This window comes from Pygoscelis adeliae, unplaced genomic scaffold (genome assembly GCF_000699105.1).
Source record: "Pygoscelis adeliae isolate BGI_AS28 unplaced genomic scaffold, ASM69910v1 Scaffold68, whole genome shotgun sequence".
NCBI lineage: Eukaryota > Metazoa > Chordata > Aves > Sphenisciformes > Spheniscidae > Pygoscelis > Pygoscelis adeliae.
In genome coordinates, this window is record NW_008825501.1 from 4,420,748 (window position 1) to 4,447,389 (window position 26,642).

General features: G+C 38.4%; 2 protein-coding genes across 2 annotated transcripts in view; one reads left to right on the forward strand and one right to left on the reverse strand.

Annotated features, from left to right (window-relative positions):
- The window catches only part of KIAA1328 (KIAA1328 ortholog), a 148,432-nt gene extending 123,792 nt beyond the window's left edge, over nucleotides 1–24,640 (reverse strand). Inside the window, exons 1-5 of the mRNA XM_009331558.1 lie at nucleotides 24,589–24,640; nucleotides 23,140–23,238; nucleotides 21,053–21,192; nucleotides 16,240–16,334; nucleotides 7,604–7,719 (exon numbers count right to left, since the gene is read on the reverse strand). Of these exons, the coding sequence (XP_009329833.1) occupies nucleotides 7,604–7,719; nucleotides 16,240–16,334; nucleotides 21,053–21,192; nucleotides 23,140–23,238; nucleotides 24,589–24,640 (502 nt within the window). The remainder of the gene's footprint in view (nucleotides 1–7,603; nucleotides 7,720–16,239; nucleotides 16,335–21,052; nucleotides 21,193–23,139; nucleotides 23,239–24,588) is intronic.
- Nucleotides 24,641–25,240: 600 nt separating this feature from the next.
- Nucleotides 25,241–26,642, forward strand: part of TPGS2 (tubulin polyglutamylase complex subunit 2) — a 24,431-nt gene continuing 23,029 nt past the window's right edge. The window contains exon 1 of the mRNA XM_009331559.1: nucleotides 25,241–25,384. Within this exon, the coding sequence (XP_009329834.1) occupies nucleotides 25,241–25,384 (144 nt within the window). The remainder of the gene's footprint in view (nucleotides 25,385–26,642) is intronic.

The window sequence follows — 26,642 nt, forward strand, 5'->3', positions numbered from 1 at the left end:
AGAGGGCCAGCAGCTGACAGCATAACAACAGCAAACACACACGTGATGACAGTCACTGTGACAAATGTTTGACTGGGGAGCGGTGAAAGAAAAAACACAAAACTATCTGATTGCTTTCACTAAATCTCTGTTGAAGGAGAAGTATGAAGTGTTTTGCTATCTAGACCACTAAAACTATTTCATGAGCAAAGGCCACTCTAAGGTTAAAAACAGTAAGACAAATTTGCTACTGATTAATAATAAAGCCATTCATTTTATTCTTCAAATCTAAAGTAATTACAAGCCAGAGCATGGCAAATGGATTTAGCAGAAGCCATTACGTCAGAAGAATCCTTTAAAGAAGAACAGTAATTTAAAAGACTAAACTGAATAATGAACTCTCCTGAACAACAATTATTATGAGATTGATTTATTGAAAGTGTATTTAATCATGCAAGAAATGTTTAAACTTTCCAAAATAGTTCAGGAAGACAGAGAAACCAATAGCAGAGTCAGCCCAACGTCCTCATTATAGTTGAGAAGCTGAAGCAGATGGAGCATTCATTTAGTTTTGAAGGATAAAGTACATCAATTTCTCTGAATCCACATTTCTAGTCAATTTGTTACAGTACCAGCTTCAACAGTTAATGATCTCATTTTCCCATTTGCGCCTCCTTTTAAGAGATCTCAGTCTTTGTTTCCAAATGAGCCAAATATCATAAAGGAAAATTCAACTCAGAAAAAATCACTTTGAAAGCTCACATGCCTAAAGCCAAACATTTCAGCAATAGCCACAAAAGCAGGGGCCAAATTCAGTCAGGTAAGTAGCCTGATCAGTTTAAGTGCCTGAAAAAATAAAGTTCTGCCTTTCACCTGAGAGACAGCCCCTCTCACCAGCCTGACTTCTACAGAGAAATACCTTTTACCTGACCTACTTCAGGTTTTTTCATTACGGTAACTGATGTTGATATATGAGATTGCCATGGCTGAAGCTGCATTTCTAATGACAGGTCTCCCCCGTTAAGTTCAGACAGGGGCAGTTCATCATCATATCCAGTTCTGAGATCCACACCAGATAGTTAGTATAGTTAATATCATGTCTGTGCTTAACATACCATTCATCCTCCAGAGCTAGAAGACAGGTAGTCTGTGAAGCATATACCTACCAGCGGCTATTAACAACCTGGCAGAGCAGAACTCTAGGTCTTTAGCCGGTAAGACTGCAGCTCAGAAAAACGAAGTCTCTAGTAGGAGGAACAGATCACAGCTGTATAAAAACGTCATGAAACAGAGGAGATGCAAGAATGCTACTAGCCCTCAACACTCACCTCAGTGGGCCTCCAAAATTCTATGCCAGAGCTTCTGGGTGAAAATGTCTTCTCCTCTTCAGTCAGCCACACACAGAACAACGTCATTCCACGCTTTACAATATAAATCGCAAAGCAGCTCTGCTTCTCTTATCCCACAGCTATACTTCTGTATTGACAGTACCATCTCACAGACAATCCTGCACCACTGAGTGTGAAGTTTTAGGGCAAAAAGCTATCCAGCTCATATTCTACAGAGGCTGATGTTGACTGTTTAGGTGCTGCCTGTTGATTCTGGATAATTTCATAACATGGACAATGTAGCTAGCTTGTGCTCTAAAGCACTAGCTAGGATTAAGCATAGAAAGCTGAGCTTTAAATGAATCTCCAGTCATTGATCCATTTGAACACTCAACATTACAATATGTTTCACCTTGTTTTAGTTTAAAAGTTCATGAAAAATTCAGAATATCTTATTTACACAATAATCCTTGACTGATTCTTCCACATTTAAGAAGTTCTTAAATACATACATTATTTAGCCAATACTGCCGTTACAGAATAGCATATAAATATTCAGGGACTTATTTAATAAGTTCAGCTTTTATTCAATAGACCATAATGGTTGCTTAGAAACATTTACTAATAGGAGACCTATAATAAGGGAAACACCTTCAAAGAGTGAAGCAGATAAAATGGAAGAAAGGAGCAAAATACTAATTTTTCATTCTCCTCACATGCCTTCAAACGAATTATGATGCACAAAAAGATATACAGCATGCATTCACATATGAAAAATAGGAAGGGAAAAATTTAAAACTATAAGCTGAGGGAGCCAAGTTGAGAAATTAAAGAAGGATGATGATGGTCATTCCAATCCCTCAGTTCATAACTTGTCAGAAACTACACTATCAGGAACTGTACTACAGAAACCATAACAAAAGCAAAAATCACCCTCAGACTTTGCCAAAGTTAAACTCTAAAATTGTTACTGAGTTTTAAATAAATAGCCTGACTTTAAAAAGCACTAGGCACAAGTTTCCCACAAACAGCAAATTTTTCTCTATACAGAAATTTTCCTCTTGCCTTTTATTAGTTTGGGGGGGTGGGGAGCAACAAGGCAGGGATCCAACTTTCATATATACATGCTTAACTATACTGTTAATTTCCATGCCCCATTTCTCTATGACACTCTGTGTTGTCATTGTGAGTTCAGACTAACTGTCCTTTTGCAATCGGCCAGAACTTCTGTTTTGTTTCTTCACCTGTGATGACAACTTGATGGGTCAGATTAAAAAAGGAAAGGAAAAAGAAGTGCCTATTTTTCTCCCCATTTTCAGAAAAGCAAATTCAACATTACAGAGAAAAGTAAGTATGACAGAATAAACAAGTAAATTCTGTACTGATACCTGCTTTTCTATTGTTTTGTTCTTTGGCATTAAGCAAGTCAGCAACTATTTTTCTTCTGAAAAATAATACTAATTCTACATTAACACAGAAAGACAGGAAAAGGAGGAAATATGTAAACAGCACTAATTTATAAGTATATGCAAGAGTAACGTAATGAACAGTACTATGGCAAAACTAAAAGCATTTTATTAAAGACTCTAGATAATGCTTATAAGCAGCCCATTATTATTCCAGCAAATTAATATACTATGTCTCACTAACAATATCAGCAGATGAACCGTTTTAGTTAAAATAATATTCATAAAATCAACTAATTAAGTAGTCCTAAGTTACAATATTAAGTACATATGTAATCAGAGTCTGTGACCATTTTTAAGACCAGCCAAGTAAATCATACGGGATTTGTTGTATGAAATTGGCTGGGTCTTCAAATCAACAGACCATGTTCCATCAGAAGATAATTCCATCAAAAAGCTTAAGTAATCCAGGTACATTCTAAATATAAACTAAAACAGCGGTTTAGTAGAGCTGATGAGTTTACATTCGCAAAAAGAAAAAAAATAAGTTTGTAATAAACAGAATCTCTTCTTTCCTTTACCTCCCTATTCTTTGTCTCCAAAATGATAATTTCAGCATAGCTTAGAATTCAATAACCATTTTTTTTAAATTATTTTTTTTTAAAAGAAGTTTCCTCTTCCCCAATTAATAAATCTTTACAGAAATGTTAAGGCTGTTTTTGCTTCTTCATTTATGCAACACCATCAAATTTAGATGAAAAAAATTCTTAACGGTGATAACAAGAAAAGCTAAAGACCATAACATAATTTCTTTGGGCTTTGAAATAACAGTAGTATTTGTTTCTTAATAATCTCATTATTATCATTTTTTTCCTAAGACATCTATCATGACAGTACTGGGGCATCTTACAAAAGATATTTTCCTGTTTCTTAAATTAAATCATATTTGGGACCTAAATTAATAATAGGTGCTTGAAAGTATGCCAGAAAAAAAAAGGAAAAGCCAGAAGCTTTTCTCCTAACAGCTCCTAGCAGAAGTGGAAGAAGGGGCAGTGCAAGTAGCCGAAGAGCATAACATGGTACACACTGCTCATCCCTTATTCTGAAAATGCAAGCAAAACAAAAATAAGAACATTGAAGTTGCAAGTCAAACACCCCAAAGGCAATGCCAGAATTTAGATTGCTGCTAGAAGCAGTGTTCAGTCACCCGGTATGTATCCATCATGACCTGGGAATACAGAAGCAAAGAGAAGACAAACACTAAGAGCAGATGCTGAGGAAGACACGGAGCTAGGTTACACATGGTAAGCCTTCTCACATAAGCTTAGTCCCAAGTTCTGTTTCAAAGTTTGGAGGGTGCTAGAATACACTGAACAGACACACCCCTGCTTTCATCAGCTGTCTCACAATCATCTGACTGATCCTAGGCCACCTGCCTCCAACCTGGCTCTCCCTTAACCCTGACTGCTTATCCCAAACACTTTTGAACTCGTCAGCCACAGGCTTTACTTCTTTCACATCAGTCATGCCCAGCCCAACCTCCTTTTCCAAGTCTTTCCTTCCAGCTACGTTCCAGTTCTCACTTCCCCAGTACAGCCTCCACTTACGTTTTCCCCTCTACCTCCTGCTTAATCTTCCCTTTCAGAAGATTCATTTTTTCCACTGTTTTCCCATCCTCATAGCTATAAGATGCTTTCATTGTGGAAGCCATCAAAAGAATGGGAGCACCTGTTACTGGATTTTCCAGTTTGGCCCAATTGTACGGATTTTAGTAAGAACAGCAAAAGATGTCATCACAGCATGCATACCTTACACCGCTAAGCATCACATCTCCAAAGAACAGCAGCACTAGAACCTTTTAGGAAGAAGGCTACAAGAGTTAATTACAGAAAAAAATAAAGGTTTGATCCTCTTTCAGTTTTGGAACTGGTTGAAACGCTTTAGATCAAAGTTCTTTTGAAAGAAGTCTGTTTCAAGCGGGAATGTCCTGTGAAAAACTAAGCCAAAATACCTACTTTTGACCGAATTATAAGGTAATACGACAGGTCTAACGATACTGCTTTAGGGAAAAGGGGTAGACCAGACAACTACTTGAAAACCCTAATTTTCCTTAATTTTGTGATAATAAGTATTTGGCAACCCTGACAACAGGCTGGCCTATTTACGATTCACAGCGTGCTCATCAGGGTTGACCTCCATTAATGCATGCCCTAGTAAGAACTACTCAAAGTTTCAACTGCAATGGAAGGATAGAATTGACTTTAAGTTTGCATTAAATTTTGTTGTTCCCTACCCAGACAGCACTGACCAATTCCAAAGCAAATGTAAGCTTAGTCTGCAGACAGATATGTTTTTTTTCAATACTGGTAAGTTACTCAAAGTTTTGGAGTGAGACCACTGCATACCAGCTACTCCCCTTACCCCCAAAGCTTTTGTCATAGTTCAACAGCAATGAATTCAAATGGATGGGTCCACATAGCTTCTAAAAAAAAAAGAAAAAAAATCAACCACAACAAAATGAGGAAGATCTGCCTTTAAAGTAGGGATTTCAAGCACACAAAGCATATCTTTGCTGCAAGAGTCTTCATAAGAAAAAAAAAACCACCACCAAACAACAAAACACATGCTGCTTTAAAAAAAAAAAACTCACTCCCGGTGCTATTCAAATTAAACCTTTACTAGGTTGAAATTACACTTCACTGGATAGCTGCAGTTATATCAGAAGCACCAATTTATTACTGTAGGGTAATTTTAAATACTGGGCTAGATAAAGTAATTTTATAGAGAACAAGTTAGGTTTGGGGGAGGGACAGGGGGAAGAAAGTTAAGTAAAATTGATTTTACCACACTTGAAGTTTTTTTCTTATGGGATTATATCCCTGATATCTTATTCTGTACATTTCAGAAGAACTTCAAGAATTTCAAGTTGCTGTACTTGAAAATAGCTAGAATCTGTATTCAACTTCGGCAAGTCATTTCTACCATTTCTTGTCTCTGCAACAAGCTTTAAGATAAAAAATTAACTGATCAGAGGTACGTTGAGGATCTTGAATCATTCATGCATGACAGGCAAGTATTGCACTAGTTAAAATTATATTGTTTTAAATTATAACCTTGTTTTATATTTCTAGGTTTTACAGAGTTTTATGAAGTGTAAAATTGCATGCATTAACCTTCTGCCATGTCTACCAGACTTCTGAAAAAGTATTCATGCTTGTGTAATCTATGTCTAGTAAAGGGGGGCGCGGGGGAGAACAAAAAAAAACCCACAAAAAAACCCCAACAACAAACAAGCAAAAAATCCCAAGCAAGCATGCCTACTTCCCAGTAGCCAAATAAACCTCAGATGAATTAGTGAAAGCTTTATGTGCATAAATTAAAAAAATATTAATCAGGAACATACATCCCACCCACATTCATGAGCTGACTGAATACACGACCTAACATACAACAGAATACTGACTTCAGTGAAATCAATGTAAAAGAGTTGTAGTCACATCTAATGGCTCTTAAATACATCAGACTTAATATTTTCCAGGAACTGTTCCATGGCTGGCTAAACTTGTTGATGTGTATATTATTTAGTACAAACAGACCAAATTCTTTCTATTGATATAAGTGCTGCTGTGCTACAAGGGATCTTCTGGGTCATCAAGGGCAACCCCCTGCTGACAGAGACAACATATCACTGAATCCCTTTCATAAGCCAACCAAGCTCCATCACAAAAAAGCTTTTCTTTGTTGAGCCATCCAGTGCTAAACTATGAAATATGATTGCTCAAATTTTCAGGAACCTTCCTCTAACTTCATGTGGACTTTGTGGACTGTTTTACCTCCATTTATTTCTGTTCCAACACTGGCCTGTAGCTTGAAGAGTCCCTTTTTGTCTCATCATTCTGTCCCCCATATTCACCTTACCACCATCTCGACCTACTTCCATATGTCCAGTCACTATTCATAAGCATACGCACTTTAGTCTCTTCTCAGAAAATCATCCTAAGTAGCCCTTTTCCGCAACTTTTGTCACTAACTTCATTTTTTACTTGAACAAGGGATGACTCAGGACTGAAAACAGTTTTGCACACTAGGTTTCATCAATGCTTTTTAAAATAGCATTAGTATCCTCCCTACTTGAAATACAGCTCCTGATGAATCACATACTATTTGCTTTTGCTGTAGTTGCAGCACTCTCTTCCATATCCCACTGTAGTCAACTGTTAGCCTTCTGAGAAACTAAACAAGAAAGCATCAATAGCAAAGATTTGGAAGAGAAATGAACAAGAGCATTTTGTAAAGGTCTGTCACACCACACTGAAGGAAAATTGTAATCCCTGCAACATTGACTTTGCATGTGATATTCCAGGATTGGGACTAAGCATACGCAGCTCAACAAAAATGGAAGTCACAGCCTGCAAGAAAAGAGAACGAGCTAACTTTGTATAAAAAAAACGAACAAACACCAAAAAAAAGTCTGAACTGGCTAAACCTCCTAGAACATATATACAGTTTAAATGCCTTCAGTGTAAGTCATCTTTCTCCAGACACGAAGAGCACTGGAATACCATGCAAGTTCTAGACTTCAATTACTACAACCTAACAGGATTAAGTAAAAAAAATGAATCTATAACCGTATTTTAATGCATAAATTCCTTATTGTCATTTTTAGTTGACAAATATCTATTTCATAGCAAAACAACATCGTAGGAACAGCTGGATGGCAGTTTTAAGCTCAAATGAACCAGCGTCACATGCTGACAAGTCATCTCTCTGATTGCTTTTGAATGGCAGCACATGCAGATTTATTCTCTGCCATAAATTAGAACAATTATTTCTCTGTAGTTCACTTTTTATTTCAGACAGTGAGCCCCTGCACATAGTTTTAAAGGATATCTTCCCTTTCCTTGATGATAAGTTCATTCTGTTCCTCTAGCTGTCTGATCTTCTTCTCAAATGACTCCTGTTCAGCTTTCAGCCGTTCTTCTGTCACCTCCTTTTCTTCACTTACCCTGAAAAGAATTTGAGAGAAATAAAATACATGCCCATAACCACAGTGCCTGACTTCAAACTCCTCTGCTTTCCAGGTAAATAGATATCACCCTCTCCACCCTTAAACAGGTTAGTAACTCATAATGTTTATTATATTACACTGGAAGATGCATATGACTTTATGCAATACCTTACTTTTTCAAAGACACTGGCATCACTAGAGTACATGTACATTAATGGACAGCATGGAACAACAAAGTAAGGACCTGAACCCACAATTAGATTTGTGCAGTCTGATTCCCTGCAGCCATAATGAAGACACACGGGGACCCTTACAAGCCTAGGGCATGTAGACAGACAATTCAAATGGGAGAGCTTAGCTGCTGAGACAGGAAGGAAATTGAAAAACTTTTCTGTTTCTTAATCTATAAACTAATCCTTCTTTCACATTTACTGGTCAAATACAAGTCTGGGAAAGGAATCATTTTTCTTATTAGTTTTCTCCAAACAAAACAGTTTGTCCTCTTCCGGGGATTTTAAAGTATCTAGCCATGGGAGTAAATTTTCCTTTCTGTTCTGGGCCATGGCACCCTGTATCTTGCTGCTCAGCATAAATAATTGGATCAAGATTAAAAGATGACAATGTGAGAAAGGTTTACAATGATCGTTTATTCTGCACCTCAAGAGCAGGCTGTAAAGACAATTATTCTGGTATCACATAGGCAAGACCACCATTATGCACAGATGATCCTGTAACTATGCTAAAAAACATGGCTTGGGAATCATGGTTCTATAAAAGCTCTACAAAAATATTAAGTAATGAGCTTACACTAATAAATATTATTGCTCTGCATTTAGGTAATTTCTGTTGCTGAAGGCTCTTAAAGTTCAGTCTTTTATGATGATGAAAAAGCTGCCACAACACAGGTGACAGGAGACCAAAGCAGCACAACTTTCAGAAAACTTCAATTTTAACTTCTTTTAAGTGGAACCGTCCTATAGGAAGAGTAAAAGGGGGGAAAAAATATATTAAAAAAAAAAATATATAGGCATTGGACTAAGCCTTCTACCCGTCCCATCAGACTCACTGACATTCTTAACAGAGAACTCCATTCAGGGACCGAGCCATCCATTTGACATCGTGATGTTTCCCTTAAGAGGGCACAGCTTTGTTCCAATATTCCAGTGGAAAAACCACAAATACCACAATTGGGTCACCCCCCTGGGGTGAACTATAGACAGGCAGTATTCCCCAACGCTAAGATCAACCCACAGCCCTTCCCAAAAGAGCTCGAGCAGACTGCATGATGCTGGAAATAATTAATAATACTGAAACTCACACCTTTTCTCTACAAACCTGGAGGGAGAAAAATAACATATAGCATATAATCAAATTCTGTAAATTAGAGCGGTTTGAAAGCTTGGAACAAACTATTAGTTGGAAAGTTTCTAAATTACACAAAAAAGTCATGGATTCAGCACAAAAACATTCCACTATTCAGATGCCCATGGTCTCATTTACAATCCTGTCCCTGGCAGCGTTCATCAGCTCATTCCCAGGCCCCTATCCCTCCACTCAAAGGCTGTCAAAAGGGGTGTGCACACATCAGAAGATAAAGAATGAGAAAGGAAACAGCTGTATTAACTCTGGATCCATCCCAACACCTACATACTCCTTAGTTAAGCAGGCAACAAACTTTTGAAAACTATCTACCATACATCCTTGCTCCCCAAGGCAGTTACAACTACGGTACATACGCCACAGGCTGCAGACCCAGGCTTTTGCATCTAACCACAACCAGTTTGTTTTCTCTGAATCTAGAGCAACGAGATAAGTAACTACAGGATATATGACCTTCCTTCACATAACCAGTGAAAGATGCAAGAATGCTTCCTGTTTCTTAGGGTAAAAGAAAAAGAAAGTAGAGAACAGGGAATAAAAACCGTCAGTTAGAAAAAGACGATGAAGACAGCAATGACCATGTAGATGAAAGACAGGAAGAAAACAAGAACCGCGGGGGCGGGGGGGAGATCAGAAGGGAAATAGAGGACAAGTATCATCTCCAGGGCACTACATAAGGAAGGAAACTTTCTTACTAACTGCAGGAGTGATGCTGCATTGGAAAAAGGTTCAGGACAACTGAAACACTGGGCCATGCTAGCACCTAAGAATATTAAAATCAAACAACAGTATAAGAAAATAAGATAAGGTAAGAAAGACCAGAGCACTAGAGAAATTAGACTAAACCTAGCAGCTTTTACCCATCTCTAGATTCTGTGATTTGCTGCTTGTATCAGTCTGCATCACATTCGCGTGCTGTGTTTGTATTTAACACAGATCACAGCAAGCTGTCATACTCCCAGACACATGAATATATTGTGCCACATATCTTATGCAGTAAATGACGGAGAACAGTAAGTGATCTTAGAAGAAACGTGGCAGTATGTGTGTATGTATCACAAAGCAGGAGACAGCCCATAAAGGGCAGGCGAGATATAGAAGACAGTTACTCACAGGAGGTGGCAAAAGTAAGTTAGAGAAAAGGAATACAAGAATGTCATCAGATTATGCTGGGTTTATGTCACATCCTATACATAGCTCAGTGAGATTTTTTTTATATACATATTTCTTTGCCTTCCAGCAGTAAAGAACAGATTTTTTTTAGCAGAACTAGGAAAGACTTCACTGATGCCAAACAGAAATATTACAAGGCTTATAATGCTCCTCAAAAGGATTTTCACCCACTTTTCATCTGCTCGTGGTCAGAAAAGAGCAGTGAAAGAATGAAGGCACAGCAACTACAAAGGGCACAACTGCTCTGTTGGGCAACACACTGGTGTCCAGCTCCGTTATCGTTCTTTCCAGGAACAAATAGAGGACTGACAGCTGAGAGTGAAGATGACACATCAGTAGAATTATTCCACTTGCATGCAACTTACATTCACCTATCTTGTGTCACAGGATACACACCATCTTTGTTCAAGATTTGTTTTAAATTCAACACTTCAAAGCTTATGTCATTCTAGACGCATCGAAATAAAGATTTTAATTTTATTTTACAAGACACTGTAGGAAAAGAAAAATTCATAATGCAGTTGAAGAAAAACCCTCCTAGGACATCAGCCTTAGGGTTCAAATTAACTCCTAATTCAACAGTTCCAATTATTATGGTGTGTCTACTCCTGATACTAGTGGTTCTGACTGTCTAAACTGAAGAAGGAATTGATCAACAAGTTTGCTGATGACACTGACTCATTCTACTGAGTAAGAATGATGCTCTCCAGGTGGAATTTTTGAAGCACTGCACAGGTCAACAGCACTTGTTGACAAGTTTTATTTGTCTAACGAAAAACCGGCATGCACAAGAAAGAGCCATGATAATACTCATATCAACACTACAGTAGGGACAAAACTCAAAAGAACTCTTCAGGAATGAAGGCACTTACAATCTTTACAAAGAAAAGAAGAGCTGAAAAAGCAAATTAAAAATAGCGTTTTCTATTTTTTTAAAAATGTTAGAAAAAATTGAGCTTTTATCAAGCGATATCTGAATGTATTAAGAACCATGGCGGAGCAAGTTAAGACAGAAGACAAAATAAACAAAAAGCAGAGACAGAAACACTGGAAACTTCACTGATCAGTCCTATACTCATTGGGAACATTTATCTTTTAGGGAACACTCACCTGATATTAGTCTGCCAACTAGCTAGCAAACAAAAATATTTTGGTGACCATTCTTGAAAACCAGAGGTTTTACATTCCAAGCAAAGAATGGCATCTGGAACAGGCAAGACCACAGGGGAGGAAAAATGGAGCAAGGACCAAGATAAGGGCATCACGCAGAGCCCAGCACGCGCAGGATCCATGGAATGAAATCAGGTATTCCAAGTGAAAGATGGGCTCCAAAAAGATGAAACAAGAAGTTTTCATGCCAGAGTTGATGACAACATGCCTCTGGCAGAACTGAGCAAAGTGACTTTTAATACCAGCACTGCAGGAAAAGAGAATGGCAGCATTTTCTGTCTAAGGACACTGTTCACGAATCTGATATGTTTTACTCAAGTATCTTGGGCAGTTTGTATAAATTAAAAAAGTTAACAAAAAAACCAACAATCCCAAAACATAATTGAAATTGCTGCACAACGGATAAATCTTATGATATGCAACTTGCAAAATAATACAAAACTAGATCTCACAGCATGAATTTATAGCTACAAATGACTTTTTAAGCACAAAAGGTAAGTGTGATTGGTGATACAATAATCCTAGGCATGCTTTACCTATCAACAAGAAGTAATTTCCAGACAAGCTTAGGGATATCTCATCTGCAGTCTCACTGCCTGACCAATTAAGAGAACTGCAGCACAATATTGTCTCCTAAAGTAGCACACACAAAAAAAGATCTTGACATTGCAGTCAAAGCCAGGTAACAATTTGGTTAAATATGAGGTAGGGTAACCCAGGAAAGAAGGCAACCTAAGAGGCTAAACACTGCAGATTTGTAATATGGGCTTCCACAGGCAAGTTGTCCTTCCAAGATCCTAAGTGCTGGAAGAAAAACACTTCAACAGCAGATATACACAACAATAGTTTTACTGTCCTCCTTTGTAATGGTTTCCAGTTCTGTAACCAAATTAACCTTCTGGTTTGATTCCTATTTTCACCTTTTGTTGGAAAAATTTCAATTTTAGTTGGTCAATTTCATCTTCATATCAGGATAAAAAGTCCACATAAAGCAATGCCAGTAGAAAAGACTAGCATCCCAGACTGCCAGCACCCTACAAAGGATTTAGGAATCCAAGGTCTTGGAAAGGAGGAAGCGTTTTCTCAATAAGGAACACAGGACTGTCTGAAGGCCGTTTTACTAGCTGCCAGGTACAAGTCATTCTGGGCATGCCAGTGGTCTTTGCCAGAAACACACTAATCTGATAGCAAAAATGATCTTGTATCTCATTTGAAAAAGGCAATCGCTCCCTTCCTTGGGTGGATAAGGGCATTATGATACCTTTCTACCTAAATTGCTTTGGAAGATTTGTTTGCAAAGACAATCATGGAGAAAGCTGGCTCGCTGTTATCTTATCTGAAGAAAGAAAGAATACAAAGTAGTTAGATAGCAATTCTCACCACTATAAGCAAAAATTAAACTTTTATGAATCATTCTACATCGCTTAGTCAATACCTCTGTTCATTCAAAAGCAAATTGCATATATGAGCTGTACAGGCATATGTGAACTGTGCAGGCAGGGAAGAAGTATTTATGATGTACATGTCATAGGAGGAGCCAGGAAGTCACAGTATTATGGCTATATATCAGAAGTGAGGTGAATGCTTGCAAGTGCACACACACACACTCTCTCTGCAAAGCAAGCTATGACCCTCTTTATTTAGCCAAATGCTGAGACAGAGAGAGCTTTCAAAACCTGCGGATCACTTAAAATATTTCACTCCAGAATACTTTGTAACCATTCTAAGGGTGCTGTCCAGCAAATCCTTAAGGCTCAACAGTCAACCGGCTAGGTCCCAGGGGACCTTGCGCTGGTCCCTCTTGGAAGCGCCTAATGTGCCCTGACATTGGTGCAGAGTACGAGGGTAGGAATCTTTCAGCATCTTCACCGTGTCACTGCTCATTTCATTACGTAAGCTGATGACTGCTTCAGGAGTGGCCTGCAGTAATGAAAGCTCTAAGTCTTTTTTGCCTCTTAAAAGGACTCTGCTTGTAGGGACAGCTAGAATTTGTTCTGTCTGTGCCTGCCACTTTCACCACCACACCAGCAGCACCTTGCTGAAAACACGAAGGTGCATGCTGGTGCTTTTTGAAAATAATGGCTGATCACACTCAAGAATTTCCTATTTACTCACAAAGCACTTTGGCATTCATGGGCATGACTCATTCTACTCAGAAATTCCCCTACAAAAACAATTTGAAAAGAATCTGCTGACACAATAAAAAAAATTCAAATTTACAACATTCAAGTCAAACGTTGGATCCAGTTTGCCTCTCTATTTTCATCTGAAGAGGGAAGATAGACTGGGTATGTTCAAAGAAAGGCAAAATAATGGTTAGATTTACAGGTGGCAGCACAGAGCAAAAACTAAGATTATTTAGCCTAGAAGGGAGAATTAGAAAGGATACAGCTGAGTCCTTTCTTTCGACCCTGTCTCAAAATTCAATTTCATAAAGCTGTCCCTCACAGCTCACATGATGTCAGCCACTGGAATCCCCAGCAGCAGAGCATTACAGGCCAGTAACTGATTTCCTCAAAGGAAAGGAAAATAATATAGCCAGCGTTAGAATTTACTCACACCAAGACAAAGTCTCTCCCTGCAGCATATTAGCTAATGCACAGGCACACACCTTCCCAATGTTCAAAAGCACATTGGGAATGAGAGTTGCAGGAATAGAATTAAGAATAGCAATAGAAAGAAAAGTACGTTAGCTCTCCATCTGCAGTCGCAAAATTCAGGGGAAAGACCAATATCCTGAACTGCTCAAGCAAGACTTCGTTGAAATTCAAGCCCCAAGAGTTAATCATATTTTGCTACCGGTTCCCATGCAGACAGAATTTTACCACTTTAAAACCGTCTTCATGCAGACAGTTATTGAGCAATCTATTTCTGTCCACCATCCTGCAATAAACATGCAAGAATTAGTCCGAACTACCATCATTTTCATTGATAAATAGTAGCAAAATAAGGAACAGTGAAGTATAGCTCTGGTCAAGTGAGATCTTTATTATTCCAATTATTTACTGCAGGACAGTCTTCCTGGAAAACTTTCAGTATTCTCCTGGTTCTTTTTCTTCTCTGAAATAGCAAAGAATGTTCTACTGCATGTAAAAACCCTCCATCATTGCACAACTAGGGATGAAAATTATGGAGAGTTTTAAAAAAGTGACGAGGTGAGCAGAACTGAAGTTCAACTTCCCTATTACTCTGCAAAGGACTTTTAATTACATCCAATAAAAATACGATTAGGTTTAAAAATAAAAGAGAACTAAGTATAAAATAATAGTGTTCCACTAATTTTACTTTTCAAAATTAATGTTGCTGCACCTTCTATTTTTCTTCAAAGAAATGTCAGGCAGAAATATCAAACTGTCCTCAGGGAAAAATCACAGCATCTGAGATTTAAGAAGAATCCCATGCTCAAATGAGTTAGTGTACTACTATTCACTAGGGAGCAGTGTGTTATGAGGAACAATGTAATAAAAGGCTTTTTTTAATATTAGAATATACGTCTATACATCAACAGTGGCAACAGTGTCCAAATAGCTCCAACATCTGACAATTTGTAACCAAGCTTCCCAGCAATCTACTCTTTATGACAGCCTTAACTAGACATTTTCTAACACATGAGGTAGGATAAAATAGAGTTGTAAGCATGAAGAACTTCAGAATTTACTGAAATACTGTATAGCAAGAAATCCTATATTGGTACAAATTATTAGCAGGCAAAATGGTTCACTGGATGAGGATAATCAGAGAGAAAATATTCCTAGCTGCATCAGAGACTCATTGCATGACCTTGAGCAAATAACAATTTCTCTGCCCAAATCTTCCTGTATAAAAAGGACAGTAATGCTTGCCAATTATTGCATAGACATATGAAATCTATGGCAAAAAGCATTTTATTAATACCTGAGAACTTGCATTGTGTTCTAGAAAACCTTTGCCTTTATAAATTCTTAGTATGGACACTAACTTTTAGCCCAAAGGACCTGAGACCATCTCACAAGACTTTCCCCTCTGGTGTTGTGAGAAAGCCTGCCAAAGTTCCACATGCTTCTTCTCAATTTTACAGCCACTGTGCAAGAAGCAGATTCCCAGAGATTCTGAAGCATTAGTGACACAGAGGGGGAGAAAAATCTCCTCACTCAAATTCAACCTGTTTTTCACATCATTTATCTTCGTGAATGCAACTAGCACTGGAATGAAACTTAGAAAAAAACTTTTGCTAAAGCTGTGAAACTTGCACTATTTCAGCCTCTCCTTTCAAAGAATAGGGAGAACTTGAAGAAATTAATCAAAGCAAAATAAAGTTTGGCTAGGTAAGTTAAAATTACACTGGACTCTTTATTGCTCTACATGTTAATAGGTATTTGCCCGTGTTTGCACATGTTTCAGCCATGACATCACCAATCCACCTTTAATGTGGCATTCCATATAAAACCTTACCCCTGACAAATAAGCACTACAAGTTTCATATCAACAGTTTGTCATTTCCAGAAGACAACATGCATTTACTTAAAGCACACGATACAAGCAGCAAACAAAACCCTAGCCCTGTGACTAGGTTTATATGAATGAACTACTGCAGGTCACAAAACTTTGGCTCTTGTTTTCAATATGTTTAGGGGATTTTGGGTCAGGAAGCAAGGAAAAACCAATCAGGCTGCTTCACTGTTCATACCTCTACCAGCAAGAAAAATTACCTTTTACAAATATTCAGTTCCATAATGCAGTTCTACATTGCTTGATGTTAATTAGAGGAATGACTCTCCTTAAACATAATGCATTTTCAGGTGATGCTTATTCTTACCTGGCAAGTTCTTTAATTAAGTTTGCAATGCGTCTCTTGTCCTCAGGACACAAATCCTTTAAAGAAGCACTCTTCATTCCTCCTTCATTAATGACCTGAAAATTTAAAGTAACATTTTAGAAAGTAATCTTTCAAGGAGAACAAATATTTTGTAAGATATTAAAAGCATTTCAAGACCTCATAATTAGAAGTTGAAAGTAGACAAACTCCAACTGGAAATAAAATACATGTTTTTTAAAACATAAGTCCAGTCCAGTGAAACAAATTACCAAACTGTGGAGAATTCTTTTAAGAGACTTGTAATTCAAATGCAAGCTGCTAGCTTCAATACTAAACATGTTGGGTAAAGTTTTAAAGACGCACTATTCATTGATTCATACTAGGTAAAGAGCAGTAGGTTCTCATGACTTGGAAATCTAGTGCAGCGATATGAAAATCCAAGTTCAAACTTCATTATATTAGGATCCTAAAATAAAGAGTAAGAAAAAAAATTCCACCTTAGCATTTATAACCAAAGCATACAAAATAGCAAAAAAAGCATGCAATATATCTTTAGTAGAAGGTAAGTCCTTATTTCAAAGGATTTTAAAAAATCCTTTAAAAATCCTATTAAAAAATCCTATTAAAAAAATACACAGAAAAGTACACACCCTTCCCACACATCACTATCATTTGTTTTTAACCACTTATTTGCTACCTTTCTACTTACTACTTCTTCTCAAAACAAACCTTCAACATGTTTCAGTACTTCAGTTCTTTTAATGCATTTCTTTATCACACTGAGAACTGCAGTATTTGTTATCAATGTCCACCAGAGGGCATATTGCTGTTCGTGTTTGCAACAGTCCCTTGTATTATTGCGGTTATTGTCATTACCGGTTTGGGGTGTTTCCAAGCAGGAAACAGTTCTAAGTTCTAAATTGTTTTTATTTATCAAAAACTTCTGTCATCGGTGACTCAGTTCTCCAGTGCTAGCAATAAGCACAAAATAAGAATCCCAAGATGAAAGCAGCAATAACAGCTATGCTGTTCTGTCCAAGATTTTGGCAAGTTTAAATATTTCCACTTAATCTGACTTAGTTATTTTCAGTTTAGACTTTTACAAACCTACAAATATTACAAACCTCCCTGAGCGCATACAGTGCTTAACATGAGATACAAGAACACTACCAAATGCCTTGCAGTTTGGCCAAGTTAACACAATACAGCACAGAACAACCTCTGTGCATATAAAGCAAACACTGGGCTTCTCTCCCCTCATTAGCAGTAATGGCAGCTGACCTACACACATCAGAGAGGAGGTGCCCCCTTCCATTTTTAGCTAATTGCTTCTTGAACAGTTGTTTGAAACAATTAAAGGACTATGTCACTTTTGAAATAAGTGATGATTTTATACAGACTCGTGTTATACGGACCTGACCCTTCAATACACTTATTTTAATTTCAATGTATTTTCCTCAAAAAAATATAAAATAAATGGAGTTTCACAAGGCAAATCAGACTTCAGGGCTTTTCAAGGGGACATTTGATTTCACAGTTTCCTTCCCAAACATATGCTATTTGCAGTCACACAAATGAAGAGAGAATGTCTTTAACTTAACTGAATTTAACTTCAACTAAACATATGGTTGAAGGATTTCCATTTCCCACGCTAAAAGCATCTGAAAATTATTTTTTTTTTAGCAGCTAAATGATGTAACTTCTTTAAGAAAAATAAAAAGTTACAGGACATTTTTAACTCAAAAAAGAGGCAGTAGTTTGATCACATTAGTGAAAGATTTTAACTGAAGGTACCTCAAGCGATTACCCAAACCTATGTACATACTGTCAGACAAACATCTGTGGGATGAAGAAGAAAATCTGAAAAGTTAGTCTGTGCTTTTTTGTATCACCCACAGGTATGGACAGATGGCTGTAGTGGTTTAACCTCAGCCGGCAACTGAGCACCACACAGCCATTCACTCGCTCTCCCCCCTGGTGGGATGGGGGAGAGAAGTGGAAGAGTAAAAGAGTGAGAAAACTCATGGGTTGAGATAAGAACAGTATAATAATTGAAATAATAACAATAATAATAATAATAATAATAGAATATACAAAGCAAGTGATGCCAAAGCAAGGATAAAAGAATATACAAAGCAAGTGATGCACAGTGCAATTGCTCACCACCCGCCGACTGATGCCCAGCCAGTTCCCGAGCAGCCCCCCCCCCGGGCCAGCTTCCCCCAGTTTATATACTGAGCATGACGTCACATGGTATGGAATGTCCCTTTGGCCAGTTGGGGTCAGCTGTCCTGGCTGTGCCCCCTCCCAGCTTCTTGTGCACCTCCAGCCCTCCCAGTCGGCAGAGCATGGGAAGCTGAAAAGTCCTTGACTAGTGTAAGCCCTACTTAGCGACAACTAAAACATGGGTGTGTTATCAACATTGTTCTCATCTTAAATCCAAACCACAGCACTGTACCAGCTACTGGGAAGAAAATTAACTCTACCCCAGCTGAAACCAGGACAATGGCACACAAAAAATTCTCAAAGGCAGGCTTGTACCATAACACATGTCAAAATGAAGCTGTGGAATTATGCACAGCAACAGCTCCACCATCAAAACAAGATGATAAATGAGATATAGGCCAAAACTGTATAGCCTCCTTTTTCCAGATTTCTGTCCTTTCTACACAGCTCAGGGTAGAATACAGTTTTGTAACTCAGTATTTTCTGCATGAAATGTACTATGTAAGTGGAAGGTTCTCTCCCTTTATAAATCACACCTTGGAAGACGACAATCTGCATGAGAGAAGACGACAGCTTCTGTCAAATGCGAAGCAGGAAGATGGGAAATTTTGGTCAAGGCCAGTATAGCAAACCACTGATTTATTAGAAGTACCAGAAAAGCTCCAGAGCTAGCAAGATCTTTTTGAAGTCTTCTCCAAAACTCTCATCCTCCTTTGTGGTAGTGAAGTCTATCAGAATGAAGAAAAGGTAAATCAGTTCTGCCAAGATTCATATTAGAGCAAAACTCAATCCATTCTCTTCACAAGAGGATTCTGGTAAATTGTAATGGTGAGCGAACTACCAGTACAACAGTGCAAAGTACGTTAAAGTAAAGCAATCAGCTCTCCCTAGAGATGTACACACCACCTTGAAGAAAATTAGTTCTGTTGGTGATGAAAACTCCTTGCAAAAAAACTTTGTGAAACCTTCCTCTTCCATAACAAGTAAAATGTATTTGTTCTGTTTGTTTCAAGTAATTCAGAGCTTATCTTCCAAGTTAGAGCACGAAGTTTCCATGAGGATTTGGCAACGTAAGAAAAAAACAGGTTAAAAAAGACCGAAAAGAGAAAAAGATTTGAACCCATTTTATTGTCAATATTATAAAAGCAAAAACCTCAAATCAAGATTTGGTGTGTTAGGCATTGTATAAAAAGAACAAAGCCCATTTCTACCCGAACAGCTCTCACGGGGAAAAAGGAGTAAAAATTCTCAAAACAATGCGAAGTAATGCAAACAACACACAATACAACAAACAGATTTTAAAGTGACATATGAAGGCATCTATGAGGCAGCGGGCTTGTAGATACTCATGAAGAGATGCTTCTACATAAAGATTCTGCATAATGGCGGCTATTTATGAAATGTCTCTGCACGTGACTTAACAGCAGCATTTGCAAAGTGGTAGTTACATACCAGCCTCCTAAAAGCAAGTACTGATAAACAGAGAAATGGAAAGAGGCAAGTCCAGGATGGGCCCTAAAAATGAATACTAGTTATTAGAGTGTCACGCTGAAGGATTCGAAGGGCAATGACACTGCCAAAGCAATGAGAATTGAGTGATCTGTCTTCAGATCAGAGTTTTGAACGTACATGTGAGGCACACGGCATTTACTCAGCACACAGAAGACACAGAGAAGGACATCTTGGCCCAGATGAAGAACAAGATTTAACTGCATGATAACAGAACAGTGATTCAGCAGCAGTCAAAAGTTTTAGGTTCTGCCTGTAAGTGGGACGATACCAAACCCTAGTGACTTACAGACTTGCCCAAGATGACTACTAGGCAAGAGACTTAAGAGTACTCAAATGACTTACATAGTCACTGTACTATACAAATCATGTTAGAAAAATGGCATCTCTCAACAGATTTCTGAATGTCACAAGACCTACCAAAATACAGAATAACCTTCCAAAGGAAAGCCCACTGCTTTGAAATTTCTAATGCAATAAACTGTTGGAAAAGCGTCACCTATTGTCACAGGAGTAGACCGGACAATTCGAAGCAGAGCCAAAGATAACGTCAACTGACAAAGCTACTCCTACTGCTCAGATGCATTTGTAACTTTTACTGTCAAACACAGAGCGATTTTACCCTACTAACATGAGCAGCCACAGCAAAAAGGTCTCTGAAAAGAATTTTACAAGTCTTGTTTCTAAGTGATATGGCTAGAGCAATGAAACGGAATAGACTGAAACACAACTTCTTGCGTGTTTGGCTAGTAACATACAGATTAGGGGCTACTCAAAGCTACACTCACTTTCTCTCTGTACACACACATAGAAATGTATATAATCTGTTTTACATAGCCCAATTTACATACCACTTACATATATTAGCACGTTCAGACTTTGTTCTCTTTAGGTGGGCAAGCGATCTCAGTGGAAAAGCAATTTTTGCCAGAAAGCCACCATGTAAGTGGGCAAAAAGTGTAAGAGATTGCAAAAATAATAGTACTCTAAAACTGTTAAAAGGTTTCAATCTAAAGGTTTCCTGCCATTTTTCTACTATGTGCACGCTTAAGAGCAAGAAACATTTGCCTTTACTTACCTGTTGCCCTGTCAGATCTCCTGTGCTTCTAACAGGTTCCATGGAAACAGAAGCAACAGCTACAGGCACCTTTAGCTCAGTTTCACTTTTTTTAGATTTTGGCAAATTCCTCGTTCTTAGATTTCCTTTTGTAGACACTCCTGTAGATGAAAGACAAACAGAACAAAGATTATAAAGTCAAAAGGTACCCTTCTCTTGCCTCCTACAATAGGACTTCCACAAAGGCACCCTTGCCTCAGAAGCTCTTTTTGAAAAGAATGAGCATTTTGGGTATATGTTTGCAGCCTCTCATTCCATACAAAATGTTATTGAGATGAACATATCAGCAGAAAAAGAGATGCATGGCATTGAAGTGCACCCAGCCACATGAACATCAAAGTAAATTCTGAAACGCACATGCTGTCTTCTGACTGAGGTTCAATACAAAAACCTGTGTTTGTTTAAGATGCAAAAGCATAAAATTGAGCTTCTGCTTTAACACTCCAAGACAATGAGGAACTAAGCAGCAGTAATGCTGTTAAAAGTACCGCTTGTATGATAAAATATAACTTTTTTCTGTTATACAGCCAGCCTACTGATCGCTCAGGCTAACTGATTGTTCCTTTCAGGACCAGGCATATCAGTAAGGTAACACTGCAGCGCACACTCCACAAATCATCTGTAAAAAGCTTCCTGCCATAATTAAAATTAGTTCACCCCTACCAACAGTAACAACATTAAAGCACTGAAAATCCTGGTGCTGCAATTGTAAAGTCCCAACACTAACACTAGAATCATAGAATCATTAAGGTTGGAAGAGACCTCCAAGATCATCGAGTCCAACCGTCAACCCAACACCACCATGCCCACTAAACCATGTCCCTAAGCGCCTCATCTACACGTCTTTTAAACACCTCCAGGGATGGTGACTCAACCACTTCCCTGGGCAGCCTGTTCCAATATTTAACCACTCTTTCAGTAAAGAAATTTTTCCTCATATCCAATCTAACTACATCTAAGAGCCAGCTAAAAAGAGCTGGCTATCTAAGAGCCAACTAAAACATCCCAGAGCCAGATGAAAGCCAATAGCTTCTTGGTACTGCCTCAAGGTTTGAGTTTTGACTGTTCAGAAGTGCAAAAAGTTTTGAACAAAAAAATATTGATTTTATACTAGCAGATAGATTACATTTATTCGGGTAATGAATTTCAGAAGTATGCCAGCAATTCAAGTGAAAGAACTAAATCATAAGCTTTAACATCTCCATGCTCGTACACAAGGGAAAACATTGTTTCTGAAATTCTCTTCCACAGAAGTGGAAGAATACTTCCCAGACTGAATCCATTTCCATCATTTAGGATCGCTGCTTTCTTTCCAAGGCACACAGAGTATAGCGATCTGACATCGCCTGGCTTGAACTATACTAGCTACAAAACACGCAGAGAGATTTTTAATAGAGCTGTTTGGCCAGTAGTTTTGAAGGGTAACCATGCTACTCCAAACCTAGAGAGTAGGATTCCTCAAAATTTATAACTGCTGGCCATACTGTGGACATCTACATAATTTTACCAGAGTTAATCATCTCCAGATATGTTTTCAGGACCTGGTGTCACTGTAAAAGTTGTGTTTTAAAACAATTAGAAAATTCTGAAGGGGGACTAAGAACACCTATCTTCTCCCCAGGGATGTACACAAGCATGCACTCAGTAAATCAAGGTCAAGAGAACTGATGAAAAAAAAATTTGATTTTTCTTTACACAACGAATCTTCGTTTTAATTGTTCTCTTCAAAATTTACAAAAGACCTGAACATCTCTAATGCTTCAACAGTCTTTGGAGACCACGTTAAAAATTCAGCTTACCTTACAGATTGGATAGAACTATGCTGTACCTGCAATAAAACAATTCCCCCAAAACTGTTCATCTTATACCGTATGCTTACCTAAGCAGCAGAGCATAAACCCTCTGCTATAATCCTGTATGTCCCATTATAACTTGTGATGACTCTGTACCTTACACACTTAAGTACACAAACAACATACCTGAAAAGACATTGCAAAATTTAGCATTCACAGGAAAAACCTTTGTTTACAGCTATTAGAAGGTCATACCTGAAACAGATACCATTGGCTGTTCTTCATCAGAAACTGCATGTGGCTTTGTTAAAGGTAATAAACAAAAAGAAAACAACCTTGGCCCTTTAAACAGAACTATAAAAATAAGTATTCTGGCTCTTAATTTTAAAAGACTGTTGATAAGAAAACAAACTGGCAACACTTTGGGAGCACCAAAAGTAAGAAAAACTTGACTAGAAAAAACAAACCGCGCATAGATTGCTAAAACAAAAAGCGTTACTCCTTCACTGTGCATTAACTTTCAGCCTGTAAAGATTATCTTAGAGGTCACCTTCACAAAAGATCCCAGGGACCAGTCCCAGTTGCAAGTGCAATTACTAAGATAATGAAGTAATAATATTTATTTAAATTAGAGCAGGTTATCATTACATAAGAAACCTCTTGATATGTAGGGAAGACAAATTCCAAAATAGTGTATATTCAAATATACAATACTGCGATGAAATACATTTTGTACAATATATTGTAAGAAACATAAATGAGGATGAATGCAAAAGGAAGTTGGTCATTCTCATCTGATCATCACATGATGAGTAACAGATGAAAGCCTGAGGACTAATTTTCTTTAAGAAGATAAAGATTTGTTCTGAAGTAGTTTCAAAAAAAAAAAAGCTATTTCAAGAACTTTCAAACAACACGGGGCTTTAACTATTCAATTACTTGACTGCAGAAAGCACTTAAAAATCACAAAGAATCAGGCACAATATTATTTGTGCTATGTTAGCAGTCACTGAACTTGAGTCCTCGCCTCCTAGAAGTCACTAAAAATAGGACTCAACACAGTTCACAGAAGGGTGTAAACTATAGTGTCTTCCTTAAAGCGACAGTTTCATTTAGCTGAACGTAAAGATTTTCATTCCCACATAAGTAACTAACATTATACTAAAGTGAAAAACAAAAGCACAGGGTGCAAAATTCTGCTCTACTATCTTTTGTTTATACCCCTTTACTTTCCTCAACCTTCTAAGGTTGGCCAATTAACTCAATTACCTAATTTGTGTACTGTTTACAGATAAATGCATTTAAGGTTTTGCAGTTGTCTTCATACAATAAAGTCAAATTGTGAAAATATTTCAATTAACCTATACAAACTCTTGCCTTAACTAAAATTTGAGTTCAATAGTACCATCTCTAAAACTTAATTTAATAAATTACCACATGGTGGAGAAAATTAGCAACAACCTAGAAGCTTCCCCCTGTGGACAGCAACTTCAAATTCAATCAAGTCCCACTATCCATCACACAACTGGTAGCTGGCTCACTGGAAAGGCTTGATCACAGGCTCACTTGTGATCTTGTCAATCCACTTATCACTTGTAAACAATTATCACTCATCAGTCTCACACCAGTTTGAGAGTATGTTCACTCAGTACTACTGTCAAAGCCATCTCCCTCTACAAATGCTGAAAGCACTTTTGTTCTCACCTCTAAGCTGCAGCCTGCTATCTCTAGCTGTTACAACACATTGTGGGGTCATGCCATGAACCAGGTGAGGAAGGTGAATAAACTCTGAAAGTAAAGCACTGTGTCCCCTCTTTCCGAAAAGCACCAAAGTAGATCAAAAGTCGAAGTCTGGATCACAGCCCAGCCCAAACAGCTGTGTCAGCACAACTGCAACAGCAATCTGCAGGACACTGAGGACAGCGTCTTCAACTCATACTACTACAGGAAACAAAAAACTTCAGCACAGGCAATTGCTTTCTCAACTGATATATGGTTAATCTATGTGTCAACCCGCAGCTATAGGAAATAAAACAGATTTGCTTAAACAACATTCAGCTTTCGAAGTTTGCCTCCAGTATTGGCACTGTTGTGGACAGATACCTAGTAGCAAGATGAAAAAATTAGTCGAAGTTGTTGCTGTTACTCCCCCCAGCTACCAGGACCACTCTCCCATGAAGGTCTGCAGCCTAGTGTACTAGAATAAACCAAAGCCAGATCAGGTTACCCTAATCAGCTGGACTGAAAATTGCAGTGACTCAGGAGCTGATTCATAAACAGGTCCAACATCCTTGTCTCAGAGTGGAAGACTGAGGACAGTACCAGCATCAACTATTTGACATTAATCCACTGCCACATGCCTCTCAAGACCCCCAATAAGGTGACTATACACATTATAAACCTTGTACCACCACAGCTAACGTTCAAGGCGACAGCAGAGACAGTCATCACAGGCATCAGAGAAACTGAACATCTTACGGTGCTGTATGGCTCCCCTACGGCAAGAAACAGTGCATCTGCCTTGCAATGCTGTATCTATTCAGCAATTAGAGAGAGAAGTTCAGTTTTCCAAAGCTATTAAACCAACATTACCAAATCTCCCCAATTTCCCACCCCCACCCCGCTTTTTTGAAAGCATCCACTATTATTTGCTGTTGTGCCACATGCATTTCTGGACATTTAAACTTTTCCAAAATCAGAGGCACCACTACCTACTTGCAAAAACATGTAAAATGGAAATGGCTGTCAGGAAGAGACTCATTCCTTGGAATATCACGCTACATGAGGCCACTGCTGGGCTCAAGAAACCTTATTTAGTAATGGGAAACAACCTGTCACCCCAGTAGTTAATTGATAAAAATACACTGTCATAATAATGGCATCAACACTTCCACAACTGAACAGAGTAGTGACAGTGTGGCAACAAATCTGATATGTGACTACCAACCTTCACCCTATCATGTCACAGAGAAAGTTGTAGGCAATTTTTTTTTTCTTTTTCTTTTACACAAATGGGAAATCATAACAACATGCTCCCTAAACAGTCCATTGGATGGTTGGCCCATTTCGTTTGTGCACTATTTTCCAGTGGATGTGCAATCAAACATAAATACAAGAGCACACACACATACTCTCCTTTTCAATCTGACACTGGAATCCCACTCTCAGTGTGAGCGACAGCAACGTCTCAAGTCCCTCATACCTACAGCTAAATTGTCAGCCTCTAAATTTCCACCAGGCCAGACTGCCAGTTCCACCCTAGTGCCTTCAAGTAGCTCTAACTCAGTCACATGAGCCCAAACATTAATGCCAACTCCTTCTGGTTCTCTGAACCATGCAAGTGCATCTCTCTCTAGCCAGGCTTTTACAGGCTGAATACCCAACAACACCACAACCACCACCTACTCCATCTACGTGCCCAGCCCTATGTAGTCTCCCACAACTGGAGCTTGCATGTCTTCTGCAGAGGAAGCCACCACGGCCTCCCACTCGTCCCTCACAGACAGAGTCTTCCAGCCTCCAGGTCCCCCACAGGCTCACCCTAAACATTATGCTTGTAGTCAAGCTTAGTCGCCAGTCACAAAAGACACATCTGTTTCTTGCTGCCTGTTCAGCCTCAGTTTCTCTGTTGATCCCTTGCACGTTTCTATAACCTGAACCCACTTCCCCCATTTCATACATATTTATCGCCCCACGACTTCATAGCTAGGTCACAGAGAAGGCGGACACCCAACCCTCCCCTCCTCTTGCAGGCCACT